Genomic DNA, 18,673 nt, shown 5'->3' on the forward strand with positions numbered 1-18,673 from the left:
AACAGCTGTTTGTCTGAAGGCACTCATACCCACTGAGATTCAAACTGCCATCACTTTTTCTCGCCAGATATCAGACAGTTCATTGCTGCAGATGAAAAACAAATTTATAAAATTAATCTGGATCCCGAAGTTAGACTCCCCTGACTGTTCAGTTTCTGTGTCGAAATATTGAAACTTAAGACTGCTTAACAAGATGAAAATGTGACAAATCAACATCAACGGTCACTCACCGAGAAATAGTCTGATCCCAGCAGATGCTGCAAAATCCACGTATATGTTGATTCTTTTGTTCATTAAAACTTTTGTTTAACAAGATGCAGGATCATTAAAACTACATCTACTTAATGCCCACTGCTTTAATCCGTGAATTACACCTAACCTCATGGACCAAGAATTAGCCAGATCCCTCCAGATACTGTTAATTTAAAAGGAAAAAAAGTTACGTTTAGTCTATTCATTAACATCTGAAACTTAATAAGCCAACAATTCTATTGCTTAACAAGGAAGAGGTTCATTAAAACCAAATCTCCATAGTAAACACTGTAATCCATGAATTAGACAGTGCCACACTTCTCTGGATTTAGCCAGATCCCATGGGTAATTTAGACAGAGCTCATTAAATCTCCACATGCTTGCAGATGTCTATTAAAACCTCGAAACCAGAAAAGCCAATGAGGAGAGGAAACAAGAAGAGGAGTAATGGGAGGGAATGAAGACAGCAAAGAAAGGAGAGAAGATGAGACATGGGATTGAGGAGAGATCAAAAGAGAGAACAGAAAACATCGAAAGATACACAGTGGACACAATTAGAAAATAATCACGAGGACGTAAGCAGAGAAGATGGGCGAGAAACTGCAAAAGCTGGATATGGTGAAGGTCCTGAGGAAAGAAGCAGAGAAACAAGATCAGGAAAGGAACAACAAAGATTCCAGAAAGCACCGTCTAACTACAGCTGAACATTTGTTCTACATATAAATGTTTAACTAGAATCTGTCAAAAGCTGAGCTGGAACGACACCATAAAAGTCGAAAAAGACAAAGAGACTCCCATACTGTGCGAGGGCAAAGCATCCAGTCCTTTTACTAGGAAACATGTTTTAGTGAGATTCACTGGATTTCTGGATCTTGGTTCAGCTTTGAAATAAAACGAATAACAGCCAAGTCAATTTTCTAGTTATCATAGCCGCTTTTTCTTTTCTTTGACCTTTTGCATGTATTTTTATGACATAAGGCTTAATATGCACACAACACTGTGCTACATTAATAATACATTAAAGTGTTCTATGTGCATGCAGTCCTATTATATCGTGTTGGCTGGTGAAGGCTGGAATATGGTTGCTCAAGGCTAGTTAAGATGTTTTGATCATTTTCAATGAGAGGATCCTGCAGTTTGATTTGGGTCTTTGTTGACTATCAGACCACTAATATAGTCCTCTACTAGTAATATCATTTCTTCGTTTTCTGTCACTCTGCTGTCAAAGTTTAAGAGGTTTTTCAGTGGTGCCATCCACTGAATCAGCCTTAAATACTGCATTATCACAATCATCATTCTCATGATCAAAGTGAAATATAATACCTGAAAAAGTCCAATTTTTGTGTTTTCAGGAGAAGCAGCGCTTCTTGACTGATGTCCTTCATGAGGTGATGCTGCTGGATGGCCTGAGTTCCTCCCATCCAATCTCCCAGGAAGTGGAACAAGCGACAGACATTGACCGCGTCTTTGACTGGATTGCCTACAAAAAAGTAAGAAACCACTTTCAACAGAAGTAAGACTGTTGCACTATAAATGTACCTGTGTGATCATGATCGCCAGTGAATGTTTGAATACCTCTTCAATGTGTTCTTTTTTATTATTATTATTATTAATGATGATGATGATGATGATGATGATGATGATAATAATAATTATTATTAGTATTAGTATTAGTATTATTAATATAAATAATAATATTTTAACAATGAAACTTCAATATGTTCTTGTTTTCCAAGCAGACTTGGATTAACTTATAAAGGGAGATCTTCAGCTGCCGTTGGTTTAGTTTTGTCTTTTAAACATGATCAATAAAGTTGGCTTTTTTCAAACCATGCATTTGCTTCTAGACAACCACAAACACTAAACTGAAAATTCAAAACTGCTATTCACACATTGTCTACATACTTTGACAAATTGGGGTTATATACTTTAAAACAGAAGAGAGCGGCTGGTAGGGCAGCTTTCCACCCCTATTCCTTTGAAGATCAGCGCTGTCTGAACAGTTTAACATGTGGATCTGAGCCAGTCTCTAATTTCAAAGTTCACCAAAGGTGACTCTTATCTACTTTTCCTCCAGTGATCACAGCAACTTCAATGATGATGATGGATGATGATGATGTTTTTAACCGTGTCTGAAAGTGTGTTTTTCTTTGCTCTCCGTTAGGGGGCGGCACTGATCCGGATGCTTGCTAACGTGATGGGGCAGCCGCTGTTCCAGAAAGGACTCAATGTAAGTTCCCTTTGCTTTGCAAGTCCAGCTGTGTATACAGAGGTTTTTAAATCAGAGGGAACGGCTGGGTTACTGGGCTTTGAATTAATTTATCACCAACACAACATGGAAGGATTCATAGAAACAGTGTGTGTGTGTGTGTGTGTGTGTGTGTGTGTGTGTGTGTGTGTGTGTGTGTGTGTGTGTGTGTGTGTGTGTGTGTGTGTGTGTGTGTGTGTGTGTGTTCAGCCATAGTTTAGCTAAATCCTAACTGTCATGCTGTGCATATAGATGAACAGGGAATAAGTACCTTTGGCTTGCGGGGCATTCTGAGAAGAAGATTTGCCACGTTTCCCTGTCGATATTGCGATCAGTTTTAAGTGACCTGAATTTAAGCTAGATGCAATCAGAGCAACAAAATGCAGATATTTAATACACGTTTAAAAGGCGCTGAAATTGTAATACTCAAAGCATAGATTTACTGATAGTGCAGAACAGGAAGTAGGACTTTAGAAATACTTATTATGCATTCCTACTGTTATGGTCTATCATGGTATACCTTGGATAAGTCATCAGTCTGTCACGTGGTTGCAATCAGATGCAGGCAATAATGAGTAGATCCTTATTATAAAAAGTACCCTGCATTCCCTGGATTGTTTTTAGTTCTCTCAAAGTTAATTTGGGGACAGGTTTAAAAAACTGTCTAGAACACTGGGGAGGAAGAAGTTATTTGGGGACATAGGAGTTATTTTTTGTAGAACTCACAATTTTAATAGACTTTTACACTGTAGTTGTCACACACAGTCATGAAGCAATAGCTATGTTAACTAACTCTATGTGTTGCATTGTTTGTTGTTCAGCTAAATGTAGCTGCTGTGTGTCTCTTTGAGGGTTCAAACTGTGATGGTGTCACAGAAACACGAGAGCAGCTAAAGCTCCAATCGCACCAACAGGGTCAGGTAGTTTATTGCACAGGGAAACGCTTTGTATCCTCCAAATTGGAAGGAGACTGTTTGCAGTTACAGTAAAAATGACAACGTCTGATGTAACATGGATGGAGGTTAAATATAATTTTTACTTGGAATGGAGTTGCAGAAATATGTACGAATCCTTGCGCACGCACGCACGCACACACACACACACACACACACACACACACACACACACACACACACACACACACACACAGACAGACACTGTCCTGGTTTTCCTACAGAAACTGTCAGTGACCTGGAACATACTGAGAGCCAGAGTCTATATAAAATACTGCTGATCCAGCAGCACAGCAGGGCAAATACATTGTGTGTGTGTGTGTATGTATGTGTGTTATGGAGGTCTTCACACATGCATTGTGCTGAGCATAACAACATACTATATAATAAGAGCATTCGTTTCAGTCGCCAGCAGAGTAAAAAAGTTTCGGGAGAATGTTTGCTTCAGTAGTTTGGTTCATATTAATGACAACAACAAAGACTTTCTCGATCGTAACCTCTTTGTCAGAGCGTTTCAACACCTAATCAGGTGTTTAGTGAAAAATACAGCGTATAACAAACCATGCCAAACAACTGCAATGCCATGTGATGGAGTCTCATTCTGGTGATTTGTGGCATGACGGGAGCCGTAACCAAAATAATTCATGATCGTCTATGCTTTTCTTACCAAGGATAATACTGTAACTTTTAATGCTTCATGAAAGGAACCTTTGTGACGTTGCACACATATTAAAGTTGATGCATTTGAGAAAGAACAGTGAGAAAATCAGCCTTCTGAAAGTCACGGAAAAGGCTGAAATTTCTGTCTAGGTTTCATGTAGATTTTAATATTGTGTATACATGGAAGGATTACTGTACCAAAGGCCCAGGGGCATCAGGCCTCCCTAGCATTACAAGCTCTGTATACTTAATATTTTCTTGGTGAAGAGGCATGTAAAAATGGAAGCAAATCTATCCCATAATGAGAAGAAAATCAGATGGAGACAAAAAACACCAAAGAGACACAAAAGGAAATCAAAGAGGCACAAAATGACACTAAAGCTCTGTCAAAACAGGAGGCCAAAGAACTGTGATCTACGGGCTTCTTTTTTGTTGTTCCACTGTGACAAAAATGACTGATACATATACTAAAACCAATGTTCTGTGCCTGTTTTAAAGAGAAATAATAGGTTGAGAATATGTTAAACTAGAACACATTGGGGAATTTTTAAACTAGATACTCTGAAATCATTTGAGATGAGATGAATCTCCACAACTGGCCATATGTCTCTATTTCCTATAATTTGTCTTTTTAGGCAGTGTTTAGTGTGATGGATGAAATGCTTTGGGAGCATTTAGGATTTTTAGGACGTTTGTGAGCATTCTTCAGAGTGCTGTAAGGTTTGTAAATGTTGTGGAACATAGTGACATCTGGAGTACAGAGATATGGATTTATGGACTTCAGCTCGGGCTAAGTGTACTCCAGCTCAATCAGCTGTGTGAAGATCAAATACTGTGCACAGCCCATGTCTGTAGTGTCTCATCAGCTTGGCTTTAATTACATTAAAGAGCGGCCTTTGGTGGACAAAAACATCAATATTGGTTCACCTTTTCTGTATCCCTGATCTCAAAGCCTGATATGTAGAGCTTTCAGAAAAATCAAGAGTTTCCCAGACTGCATCTGGACTTGATGTGGAAAGATTGTGATGATTATGGTTGCCCCGATGTGACTTCAGTGTGGCACAAAACTTGAAACCTCATTAACAGTTATCAATACTTACTGGAGAAGATGTAAATAATGGCCTGCAGTGATCATTGGGTTTTAGAGCCTTTCTGAAGCCCAGAGGAGCTCGACTGAAGGTGAAATTGAAAGTTTATGCAAGTCATCTTCCGATGAGGGAAAGCAAGTCCTCATTAGGCTCTAACCCTGCCTGCAACAATCGAAATGCCTTACTTAAACTCCTACACCTACTGATTTCCTCTAATGACCTTTGACTACTCATACCCACAGTATTTGTTACACAGTGCTTATTATCACTGAAAAACATTTGGTTCAAGGTGCATCACACTGTTAAAACTAATGGAGTCATGCTCTCGGAGTGTGTGTGGGGGCTCTTTTTATCTGCCTTCATGTCAGATATAGTGAAGGTGGCAGAGCCAAACTCCCAAACGCACTTAGTGTCGTTATCAAATATGTCATCTTGTTCCAATAAAAAGCTTCCCCTTGCCTTATCGAGCTCAAAACGCACCACAGCAAATGACTGACTTGGAGGAATCCACGCTTAAACACACAAAGGACACAGGAATCGCTGAGAAGGAGATTAGCGCTCAGCCTCCATAGCTGTTTTGTTATCTAGTAGTGCTTCCCTGCCTTTTCCTTGTTTTACTATGAACCAAAGCAACTACCACCCTCCCTGAGCATTTACTCTAAATCCACTGTAGTGGGAGTGAGTTTCTTGCTCTGGAAAACAGACTGGGATCAAGTCGGACCCGAATGTCACTAAAGAACTGCAGGCTGAAAACAAAGCCACCACACCATTAAGCCTCTTTTGAATGAGAAAATGGCCCTGAGGAGTCTTCATCTTGTTCATTAGCTTCGAAAATGTAAACCAGGGAGTTTGAGATTGAGCCCAAAACTCTTTGGACTTGACACGGGCTCTTCTCTAACTCAAGCACTACTGGCTCATCATGTCACTGACTTTCAAATGTACAGTTTCAAATACATGTAAATGTTCCTCTCAAAAGGCTTTTCAGAAATTCATTCAGACATAGGTATCATTAAATTTCCACCTGAGAGAATACCCCTGAATTCAGCCAGTTACAGCTTCACAACTGCATGGCCAAAATGAACAACCTTGTGCACTGTGGGTAAGAGAGACTTGGGAGCGTTTTGAGATGTAATATGTCCCCATACTCCCATCACCAGGTCAGTGTGACATCCAATAAAGTGCATCAGAAGTTGACATTTTTACTTCTGCTTAATAAAAATGGTAAATTAGAGCCTGGTGTACATAACAGCCTGGTGTTATAGAACCTACTTTAAAAAATTATGCTTCCTTAGATTGTAGTCATTGTACTGCCATTGGCATCTTCTTATAAATGGTTTTGGCTTCCATCCATCCACTTCCTACTGGAGCACCAATCGCTGTCGTGCCCTCCAGCCCTTCCAGAGGCTAGTTAAAAACACAATTCACCCCGGTGTATCCTCATTCTGCCCCTGGAGCCTCCTGTTATTGGACAGACTTGAAACACCACGGATCCTCAGTGTTTCCCACAGAACTGGATTCTGTTTGAGTTATAATATTTAATAAATAATAATTACAGATAAAAATGTCCTAATTTGAAAATATAACAAAGCTTGAAGAGGCACAATAATCAACTGCCTCTTCAGGGAGACTCTCACCCCATGATCTCACTCCAACTGCATTGTCTTGGAGAGCCTTTAGTGAAGATAGAGTGATCCTTTTATCACTCTTATCTCCAGAGCTCTACAAAGACTGCCTATACCAGCTCATGTCTAGCACAGGGGAGGAGGACAGCTGACTGGTGGACAAAAGAGTAACCCAAATGATGTCAGGAGCCGCAGAGAAGCAGCCACCGAACTATCAAAGAAGGGGTCTGCTGTTTAATTGATTGTGGAAGGCATCTTTCTCTTAACCTGATGGGGAAAAATTAAAAGGTCAAAATGAGTCACGAAATAAAATATGCCAACTGTTTTTTCTTACTTTTTTCTTTTGTTTTTTCTTTGTTTTTTCTTTTGTTTTTTTTTTCTTTTTTCTTTTGTAATACCAAGCCAGCTAACAAAGGTAACATCTATGTGGGGAAAATACTGGAGCCTGAACCACCTCCAATCCTTGTTTTCAGAGCAGAGATGGCAGTAACAGAAAATGTGAAGTAACTTCACCTGCACAGCCCTGCATCCAGAAAGTATGGTCATATTAAATTTCTAAATGGAAATATCTTGTTCCAGTGGCAACATTAATAAGTCATTGTACATACATGGCACTTACTGTGGCCAGGGTTCAAATACATGTCACAGTGAAGGGTACTAGACATTGTGAATGAATCCTTGCAATCTTGTGGTGCCTGCCGAGAACCAAATAATCAAAACTGTGCTCAGGGACATGGTAATAAAGGACTCACTTTATTTTTCTGATTCATTGGTAGAGAGGACCCAACAAGTGCTAACTGTGATCATCCTATTTCCAGATGAAATATGAGGATGGGGAAAAGATAGTTGTTGTATCAAGGCTTCCAAATTCTCTGTTGTGAACCGCATGGTCACAGTGTCGAAGGGAAAAAATCAGCCAATAATTATACCAGAAATATGACATATGTATCCCAGAAAGTTCATTCTGTTCATGTCAATGTTGCGTTTTTAGTGGGAGAAATGTTTCGTCACTCATCCAACTGACTTCTTCAGTCTTCTTACAGATGAACAGAATCAGCTTTCTGGGATTTCCTAACCTGGATGAATGTGCATGCATCAAGATGATACAACAGATACATCACATCATACCAGTGTTGCTTTAACATAGCTTTGTCTCATTGTTTTCAGGATTATCTGCTGAGTCACATGTACAGCAATGCTGCCAGAGACGACCTGTGGAGGAAACTGTCTCAGGTAACCCTCACCTGACTTTATGTCTATCTGGTATTTAAACCTTGTGTACTTCCCTGCCCCAAGGGCTTCAAGGCAGAGCATTTAACTTTAATGTTAGTGCCTTGCTCAGTAGCAGGTATTAAAACCTGTAACTATTCCTCAACTGGCTCTGTTGGGACAGAGCTGCCAGACTGATTGAAGCTGTTCATTCTTTAATAAAGCACTTCTAATGAAGATGCTCATTATCACCTGACTTAGTGAAGAGCCTGTTGCTGTGGTAACATGAGGTGGAGCTTGTTTTCTTGTTTGTCCGACACAGGAGGGGCAATGATTTGATTAATTGAGCGTCACTTCTGTTAGCACTGTCAATTAGACTGACACTGCTCTTTAATTAGCTGCCAGTCTTATATCTAATTATGTCAAGGTCAATTTTCTCCCACACAGATTATTTTAATCACTGATTGGATGTGTGTAAATTGGTCATTATTAGTCATTGATCATTTACGCTACGTGTGTGTTTGATTCTGCTTTAAAGGCCATGCACTCAGAGGGCCGAGATATTGACATCGGGGAGATGATGGACAGGTGGACTCTACAAATGGGCTACCCTGTTGTCACCATCAGCAAGAACCAATCAGAGCAGCTCCCTACATATTACATCACAGTCAGCCAGGAGCACTTCCTGTATGGAGAGGAAGTCAGAAAAAACAACAGGTGAGGGAACTGAAAGCTGTCAGATCTTTTAATAGTCTGTTATTTCTCAGAGATTGTAATAAACTATATGTCATTTTATTAAACTTACTTTGATGCACCCAAGAGTGATGGAAGCTCTACAGTAACAAGATGGCAATTATAATCGAGTGTAGCCAAGCTAACAAACTAGCACGACAAACATTCTGTTCTGTTAGCCTGTAGTCTAATATTCATTTGATGCCCATTAAAAACTACGTGCCTTGGTAGCATTAGTGGGTTAGGGTTGGAGATGTCTGTACATAATGCACAGCAGCATATTTGTAGAAAACCAAACAGAGCATGTCAGCACAAACACCTCAAATATTCCTTCAGACTGATGTGAGATGCTGAGAAAGTCATACAAAAATCACGTACAGTGGAACCCCGACTTACGAAATTAATTTCTTCCCGAGGGTCTTTCGTAAGTCGAAAATTTTCGTAAGTCAAAGCACCCATCGCGCCTTTTGAGTGAACGATAGGCTATAGGCTAATTGCTAACTGCAACAACAATACGTCCAAGTGGAACAGCGAAGCGCAAGTACGAAAGCCAAGGGGGTTGTCACATGATTCAGAAGGCATTGTGGGCATTGTGGGCATTCTGGGCCCAGCCAATCAGAGCCAGTGGATTTCATTACGTGGGCATTTTGCTGTAACACGGGCAGAAATATTGCCGTTAAGTGCCTTCGTAACTTGAATTTTTCGTTAAATGGGGTATTCGTAAGTCGGGGTTCCACTGTACTTCAAGTAAATGCTACTAAAGAAAGTTCTACAAGCTTGTGAATCAAAGACTAAGTTGATTTTTCATAGGACCACACTCAGTGAAACTCTTTTTCACTGTATGCTTTCAGACGTGGCTACCTTATGATTGACAAGTTTTTACTGTACAAGCCACCACTCTGTTACCAGGCTCAATCAGCTCTAGTTGAGCAATCAACAGGAGACTTAAAAGCGATGTGTGCTGTCACTGTAGCTACCAGCAGTGCATGACTGCAGAATCTTTGAAATATTTGTAGTCCTTTTTTGTAAGTGTATCCAACTTATGCATAAAAAGTTTGGTTAAACAAGTTTGAAAAATGTTAGTTAGTTAGTCACTCTGGTTTGTCCATATGGCCCTTCTACAAATGCCATTCTTTGGATGGACCTAATTTGTAGCTCTAAGAATAGGCATTATGGAGCTGGAGTCTCTGGACACTAGTTGGCCTTTAGACTGCTAGTCCTATTCCTGACATGTCTCTCCATCTGTTCTTCATTCAGTCATTCACCGCTGAAACAATTCTCCTGAAACCCCTCATTTCACGCTACATTAGGCACTAAGTTTGTCTTTCAGTGATCTTGCTGGATCTTTTTTCCTGAAAAGGCACTTTTCCTGTTTCCTCTCTCATTCTTTACCACCTTTACATCTTTTATACTTCATTTATATTTGATTCCAATCATGTTTTATTCACATCTTTTACAACCTTTGGAGTTTACTCTCTTCTGTTTTATCGACCCACTTTCTTTTCCATCAATACTTCATCAGCTTCCTTCCTTTTTTTATTTCTTTACTTTTACCTGTTCTTGTTTTCTCCCATCATTTATTTCCAGGTCTTTCTCTCTCTCTTCAGTCTGTCATGTTTTTGTACAGTAGTTGACATTTACAATGACTCTGACCTGCTCAGTTTCTCAACAAAAGTTTCCTCAGCTTTTCTTACGTTATGTTCTTTTTCTTGTCTTTCATGTGGAGTCTTTTGTGTTTCACTTGAGCTGAGAATCGCTCTCGAGGTCTCATCAGCTGATGAACTGAAGCTGTTTGTTGTAGGTGGAGTTGAAATCTTTCTTTTGCTCTTGTTGAGTCTCGCGGGGCTGCGTTCAGACACACTCAGCGGTCCCAGGGCATTCACCAACACTAAAAAGAAACTGCTGCTGTGCTTTTAGTTGATTCGGCATCACGGCTGAGTGCAGCCGGGGCTGATGCTGCTGTTTGATCCAGCGGAGCTGTGTTTAGAAGCACAGCAGTGTCCCGCAGTGTACACGCTGTTGACTCAAGCCCAGACTGCTTTATTTAATTATTTATTATCAGTATTATTTTCATGAGAAGAGAACTCTTGGACATGCACTAAATTGTGTGCAGGTTGTCCAGTCCTTCAATAACTTGGGAACTCACAACTTTTCTGGAGAGAAAATACTGATGTGGGTTCATCCAGCGAATGATCATTTTGCTGAAGGTTTTTGAAGCAGTTAAACTGGCTGGTTTTCCTGGGATTCAATAGTTCTTCTTTAAAGCTTTAAATTCTTGTTGTACAATTCAGACAATTGTTGTCAACACTTTCAGTCTCCAGTTCTTTTAATGGGACACTGTATGAAGGAACAATATCTGGCACTTTTGCTATTTTGCTGTTTTCTTTTATTACTTAAACAAGTCAGCTGTCGGAAAAAGCTCATCATCATCGCTTCACCCTCATGGTGTGTTTAGACCAAATGCAAATCCCTCTTTTCCCATGATTACATATAGAGATACAAAATTTGAGCTTCAGTCATCTTCTATGGACAACCAGCCCTGTATCATTCAGCTTTGATATGAAAACAGAAAAAAATAGGAAGGGAAAAGTTTGTAAAATCAGAGATCATTATATATCTCACAAGTGTTCATTTCTGTGCAGATTGCACCTTCTCATTTTCCTTTGGCTCTGCTAAAAAAATAACATCTTATCGCAGATTATTTTCTGCCACTGAGAACCTCATATACCTTTTATAAAAAGGTACTTTAATTTAACAATTAACTCTGATTATAACCTTACTCCAGTTTTAAAAATTGTATGTTTGCAGGTCAAGATGACCTGCTCAAACTGAGCATCAGAATAAAGAACAAAATTGACTGAAGTTACTGAAGAATATGGCATGATTGTTGCTCATCCCAGCAGATGAGCAACAATCACACCAACATAGACAAGTTTTTCCACTGTTCCCTTGGTTACTGTAGTTATGCATTTCACTACTTTGCTGTTGATGACACCAGCAGAGCACTTTAGGCCTGGTCTGGTCTCATGGAATCTATTTTAGACATGGAGGGCTTTTTATTGAATTGTGTTGGAGTAGTAGGAGTAGTAACTCTGGAAAAAAAAACACTAAAAGGGTACCCACTGTATTCCCACATGATGACTAAGGTCGTGACTAAGCATCAGTATGTGCTTGAAAGAAAGTGAGGATGGTTTTGCATAGACTTCAGATCACATAATGAGTTTTAAAATGTATTTTTAAAGTCTCTCGTGACAACCTGGAAAGGCTGGTGTCCACCGAAGTACAGGTTAGCACTGTTACCTCACAGCAAGAAGGTCCTGAGTTCAGCCTGTGTGGAGTTTGCATGTTCTCCCTGTGTTTGTGTCCAATGACAAGCGGTTAGTTGGGTTAGGGCAATTGGTAACTCTAAATTGCCCATTGGTGTGAATGGTTGTCTGTCTCTTTGTTAGCCCTGCGACAGAAGTGGGCCTGTCCAGGGTAGGCTCCAGCCCCCCCGCGACCCTGACAATGATAGGTGGAAACGAATGGATGGATGAAAACTAACTAGCATGCTAACTTACCTGCAGCCACTCATAAACTGAAATCCAACCAGCTGTCACATTAGCGTGACAGGCAGTTATCTTTGTATCCAATAAATTTAAGTTGGAGAGGAAGCTTTTCATTTACATAACAAAAAAAAAAACAAATCTACATTTTCAGACTTTTTTTGGCATTTTGTTAACTTCAGGTATTAAGGTGACATTTTGAAGATCACGGTTTATTTTTGTCAAACACATTCTTCTCTTCCTCTGGTGTTGTGCTTGGAGACATTTTAAATTTGGGTCTTTTTATTTTTCCACCATCAAACAACCAGGGAGATAAATGCCTTTAAAAGAACTGAAGTGACAGGCAGAGGGAGAGAGACGATGAGGACAGCATGTGCTAACGTTAAGGTCGAGGCAATGTTACTGAAAATAAATCAAACAGTATCTCAGTCAGGATTTAACAGCTCGTTTCTGTGGTGTCTCGTCAGCTGACGGGTAAACAGTGATGTGATTGGAGAAGCAGTGTCTGTGTGCTTGATTTAATGAGCTTTAATGCTAAACAGGACAGTGATGAATTATTCATGAGTCCACAAAACCACAGTTGAAGGAAGTATTTATATACTGCTTTACCCTGATGAGCCAGATAAGTATGACTAAACAAATTTACCAGAAAAAGCTCCTCTTCTTCTTTTGGCTGCTCGCTTTAGAGGTCACCACAGCAGATCACCTCCATCTCACAGTATTCCAGTATCCTCTGACAAACCAATCCTCTGCAAATCCTGCTTCACTACATCCATGAGTCTTTTCCTCCTGCCTGGCAGCTCTATATTCAACATTATGTCCAATATGTGCACTATCCTTCCTCTGGACATGTCCAAACTATCTCAGCCTTGCCTGTCTCCAAACGGCTCAACCTGAGTTGTCACCCTGATGTACTTATTTCTAATCCTATCCATTCTGGTCACTCACAATAAAAATCTTAGCATCTTCAACTCTGTCACCTCTAGCTCGACCTTCCTTCTTCTTGTTAGTCAGACAGAGGAAGCAAAGTTGAAATATAAAAAGCTACAGCAGCCAGAAATTTAGAAAAAAGAGACCCTAGACCCTTTGCTGCACCAGACATCCGTGGGACATCACTGTGCTTCATATCGGTTTTGGAGAGGTCTGCACTGACTTTTTGTCCACACATTGTTATCAGACCCCACACTCACAGGGGAAAGTCTTCGTCACAGCTCATTGCATCACCACACATAACTAACCTTGCGGACTACTTTGTGACTTGTTTGATCTGGTCTCAAAACTGTATTTGTCCCAAAATCTCCTCAAAGTGCATCTTTAAAAGAGCCTTGAAAAGGTAAACACAACACCTATTGGTTTGTGAATTCACATTTTAAAAACTTGACTTTGATATAATGTCCATTGAAATGTGGACTTTTTTTAAGGAAGAGGTGTCACAAAAAGTTTATCAAGTTATTCACTACTGCTAGCAAACTTATCAAGCATAGCTAGATAGCTTAAAAAGGATTGCAAACTCACTCACCAGACTAGACTTCTTTAAAGAGCTAGAATGATTATTCTTCAGATAAATCCATTAAACATAGTCAATATGCTACAATGCTGCAACTACAGTTCTGAGGTCTTGTTTAATTAGCAGATGTGATGGCTAGCAACAGTTAACTGTCTTTAATCCTTAAAATATTCCTGAGCTCTATACAGTTTCTGTTAGGGTGAGCTGTAGCTTTAGAGACAAAAAACTTCTTTTTTGGTTGTTTGCTTTTTTGTTTTTACCAGGCTATAAGTATGTTTATTTCCACTGTAAATTTGGGCTTTTTCACATCAAGTGGCCATTTGAAAAACACTCCTGCAATATACTTTTTTTATTTTCTTTTATCCGTCTTTTTTTCTTTTTCCATTGATAAAAAATGTTCCCTACCCCAGATTTAATATGAAAATAAAATTAAACTCTGATCCAAGACATCTCTATTTTTCCATCAACCTATTTGGTATCTTGTCAAAAGTCAGATAAATTTCATCATCTGCTGAGCTTAACTGCAGTGTCTACCCAGTAATTACACTTGCAGATATCTAAAGTAAAATGAACAGAGGAACATTTATGTTGTTTCTCCAGGTGCATGTTGAAGGCCCTTTAACAGCTGTCTATACAGAGATTGTTTGTTTCTTGCACATCTGACAGCATAGATATGACTTTGCTTTCAGTCAGCTACATAACTACCACATGACACATCTTTTAAGGTGTCGAGTCTGGTTTATCCCTTATAAGTGTGTATATATGGTGGTTATTTACACGACTGGAAGTGTTGCCAGAACAAAAAAAGAAAACCCTACAGAGAGTAGTCTCACAGTAGAGTGAGTCTAGAGTCTCGAGTAGTTTGTCACATGATTTATAAGATATGTGAACTGGTCCCACAATCGTCCACAAACTTTTTGTGTTTTGGTCAACAGTATATTGGATATTAACACAAAATGAATAGTCTAGAGTCCTGCCACAAGCTGTGGGTAGTGAATAAAATAGATTGAGGATACAAGCAATCGAAATGAGCTTCCTCAGAAGGTTGCTTAGAACCTCCTTTAGAGAAATGGTGAACTGCTCAGTTATTTGGAAGAAGGTTCAGGGTAGGAATACTGGTCTCCACCATCAGACAGAAACAGTGAAGGTAGGGTTTGGGTATCTGACTAGGATGCCTCCTGGTTGTTTCCTCGGTAAAACTCAAGTGCCCTGTTTGATACTCCTTCATAAACTCTTTCCTGTGTTGACACAGCATCAAACATTGGTGATAGTCAAGTTCTACTTATAAATAATCATCTTATTATGAATGATCACTTTGTTCTTAATGGTTCCCCTCAGAGTTTCTGGCTCTGCTAGCTCTGGGTGCTAAGGGAAACAATAAGTGCCCATTTGTAAATTGTCCTCAGGGCATCTTGTGTTCCAACACAGAGTAGTCATGTAGTCATGAATAATTTGGTGCTTGTCACAGAGTTTTATGGTAATTTTATGGTGTGGTCTGTGTTAAGTGCTGTTTTGTGTTAATTTTGTGGCACACACAAATTGCCCTCTGTGTCTGGAAGTTGTGAAGTGACCTAGAAGCTTTGGGTTGTTTTATGCCACGAGACGCCGCATGTCTCTCATTTTTATTCCTGACAGCCCACGTCTGTCGAGCTGATATTGTGGCTTCTGATCCTGGCTTTAGAGGAGCAGGTAGGTATATTTTTGATCATAAAGGTTTGGATTTTATCTGACTTGGAGACACTTGGAACGACAAGTCTAAATGGGGTCAACATGTTCTTTAATGGAGGAAGATGAGCAGAGAGGTGAAGGCTGTCTGAAGAGTTTCTAAAGTTTCCCACTCTGAATAGATCACTGCAGTCATGCTGCGTTTCTCTCTACCTCCAGCATGAATGTGTGTGTTTCACTTGGTTTCTGCCTTTGATGAATAAACCATAAACTCTGAGGACACACACACACTTGCATCAATATTAATAAACACATTCTGCTGTCCAGGCTGTGGATTGTGTGTCTTCCAGTGTGCGTCTCTGTGGGTGTGTATGTGTGCGTGGTTTAGCTCCACTCCTGTCAATCACATTGATATAAATATCAGATAAAGTATTTGCTTGCTAGGCAGTGGTATTGATCCACTATAGCCTGCAGCGACAAATGGCTATTATAGGAATAGTAAATGGTTCTTTTTCAGGCTGATTGTGTTACAATGACCCCTACTTTACAGTATTCACACACCCACTGCTTAAAAAGGGGAATTGACTGGATGTAAAGTATTTATGTAAAGCTGATTGTTTGCCATTTCTAATGAAAATCCAGTCTAATTAAAATATGAATCAATTTGATAAAAATGAGTCTAATTATAACATCAGGGTTCTTAACAGTGCTGAAGAGAAACACTCACTTTTAGGACTCTTATTAGTACTTACATATGGTAACTGTTAGGATTAAAATTAGACTTTAACATCTAATAGGGAAGCATCAAGAAGCTATTTGTTCCTAATGAGCTCTAAGACTCAGCTAAATTCTTTCCTCACAGAGCACTATCCGCATGGGTTTGGTTTTTGGCCAAAAACCTTCACCTCAGACGAACAATAATGCACTCGTGACATCATAAATAGTTCTGCAATTCTTTTTGTTTGCTTTATACTTTTTGGCCATGCACATACATCGATCCGGCATAACATTAACATTGCCACTTACCTTATATTATGTTGGTCCCCTTTTGCTGCTGAAACAGCCCTGACCCTTTGGCACATGGATCCATGTGTGAGGCATTTAGTTGTTGGCGTTCTTGAAACCAGTCCAGGTGGTGCACATGTTGATCAGTCTCTAGCAACTGCTGTATTTACCAGGAGTTGGTGTTTTACCCCTCTGGTTATTTGTGCCAATTCCTTTCTGGGCCCCACTCATGTACTGACATATGTGTCTATTCATCTTAGCCACTATGATGCCTGACAGGAACTTCCATGTAGTGCTGAGACAGGTTATTGGCTGGCAGTTGGATGGGACTGGCCCCTTCTAGGAATCCTTGGGGATCAGGACTGTCCAGCCTTCAGTTAGCCAATCCTAGTCCGCTTCATCCTTTAGCACTTGGTTCAATTGTGTTGCCAGATGATCATGACGTCCAGTTCCTCTGCCACTGAGAGTACACCTTGGATTGTCCAGTGGAGAACAGCTGGTTTATGCTCCTGGCTTTAATCTCCCTAGTATAAATCTGTGAGTCTTTGCTTGGCAGTTTCCAGTGTCCCAGGTATGGGCAGCTAGTTGTACTTCTTAGGCATTCCTTTCTTTATCACATCTTTCTGCAGCTCTGATAAATGGGCTCCATGGAGAAGTCCCTATCCCCATTGAGGGGTACTGCTCCTTGTGGCCGTTCATCTCGCAGCCAAGCATCTCATGGTATAGATTTTTATATATATAGAATCAATATAGAATCAATTCAGTATAGAATCAATTTTAAATCATGCTTTTTATTTGTTTTTGTTTCTAATGTCTCTGTAAAGCACTTTGAATCACCTTGTTGTTGAATTGTGCTATACAAATAAATTTGCCTTGCCTTGCCTATAGATCAGATGGTTGGTTTCAGCAATGGTCACAGTCGGGACTGTCAACAATGCTGCATTCACTAGTAGACCTTCAAGTAGCCTCTGAAGATCTAACAGAAGATGTGAAAAGAGTTACGTAATACATAGTAATCGGCCACTGAGGAACAAGGTTTCCAGCTTAGCCATGATCCTAGCTTGCCGTTGCATTTGTGTTGAATCCAATCAATCTCTAGTTGTGATAGCAGTTGCAAGCAGTTGGAACTGTGATCTACTAGTTGTTTCACCTTTCCATTGGGATTACTTGCATAACAGCATTATGACAGCAAGAAATGGTGAATAGGGGGAATCTATTTCTCCTATTCACTGTTCTCACCCTTGTCCACTTATGCCTTCTTGTCCCGGTAGCCTTCCTCAACACCTGATGTGGACCTTGTTAATCTGGGGGACATCCGAGCTGGTGTGGCTTCAGTTATAACATTTTTATATCACTTAGTTCATCTGTAAAGCTCTTTGTTAAAGCTTCCAAAGTACCTCACATACAACCACAGTAGAGGATCCACAAACCATTACCCTCTCTTCCATCTGCACTGACCTTGGTAGAAAAGACTTCAAAATGAATCGTTTAAAGAAATTGAATTGCTGTGTATCCTCAGGATTCTGTCATACCATTTAGATCACTGAAATTTTATCATACAATGTTTTTATCTACTTCTATCTACTACTACTATTTCTTAGTTGTGCTTTCTCTGAGAAAACTTTGGATTCCATAGCACCAACTAAGTATCGTTTAAACACCATAGGCTACCTGAGTATCATTGCTGAAACCTATCATCCATTTATAACCCCATTGTACGCATCTTATAATGGCTGTTTCCAGCAGGATCCAACAAAGCATGCCACAAAGCTCAACCATCCCAAAATGTTTTTTTATTTTACATAACAGTGAGTTCACTCCTCACCAGATCTCAATCCAATAGAACACATTTTGGATGTTGTGTAATGGGATTTTCTCGTCTAGCCCACAAATCTCCAGCAGTTAGGACCAAAATCCCAGAGGAATGTTTCCAACACCCTATACGATTAAGCCAGTTCTGATAAGAAAGACAGGGGTGTGTCCAACTTGGTATACGCAACCAAAGACAGTATAAAACATTTTTACTGACTATCCAAGCATTCTGAGGTCTCAGCTGTAACCAGGGTTTCTACCCATGAAAACAATGTGAACAGGAAAATGATAAACTGTGGTCATTTTGTGAAACCAGTATAGATTCCAGTATGGATTGAGGTTAAAACAATGTATTGAACAGATTAAAAAACACCC

At 39.8% G+C, this 18,673-nt stretch overlaps 1 protein-coding gene across 2 annotated transcripts in view; it reads left to right on the top strand.

Moving 5' to 3' along the window:
- Positions 1-18,673, top strand: part of LOC308399575 (thyrotropin-releasing hormone-degrading ectoenzyme-like) — a 285,055-nt gene that overhangs the window by 214,954 nt on the left and 51,428 nt on the right. For both annotated transcript variants that reach the window (XM_080886929.1, XM_080886930.1), the window contains 4 exons: positions 1,605-1,742; positions 2,417-2,482; positions 7,991-8,056; positions 8,571-8,749. In XM_080886929.1, coding sequence (XP_080743055.1) covers positions 1,605-1,742; positions 2,417-2,482; positions 7,991-8,056; positions 8,571-8,749 — 449 coding nt within the window. The remainder of the gene's footprint in view (positions 1-1,604; positions 1,743-2,416; positions 2,483-7,990; positions 8,057-8,570; positions 8,750-18,673) is intronic.

This window comes from Rhamphochromis sp. 'chilingali' (assembly GCF_963969265.1).
Source record: "Rhamphochromis sp. 'chilingali' genome assembly, chromosome: 7".
Classification (NCBI taxonomy): domain Eukaryota; kingdom Metazoa; phylum Chordata; class Actinopteri; order Cichliformes; family Cichlidae; genus Rhamphochromis; species Rhamphochromis sp. 'chilingali'.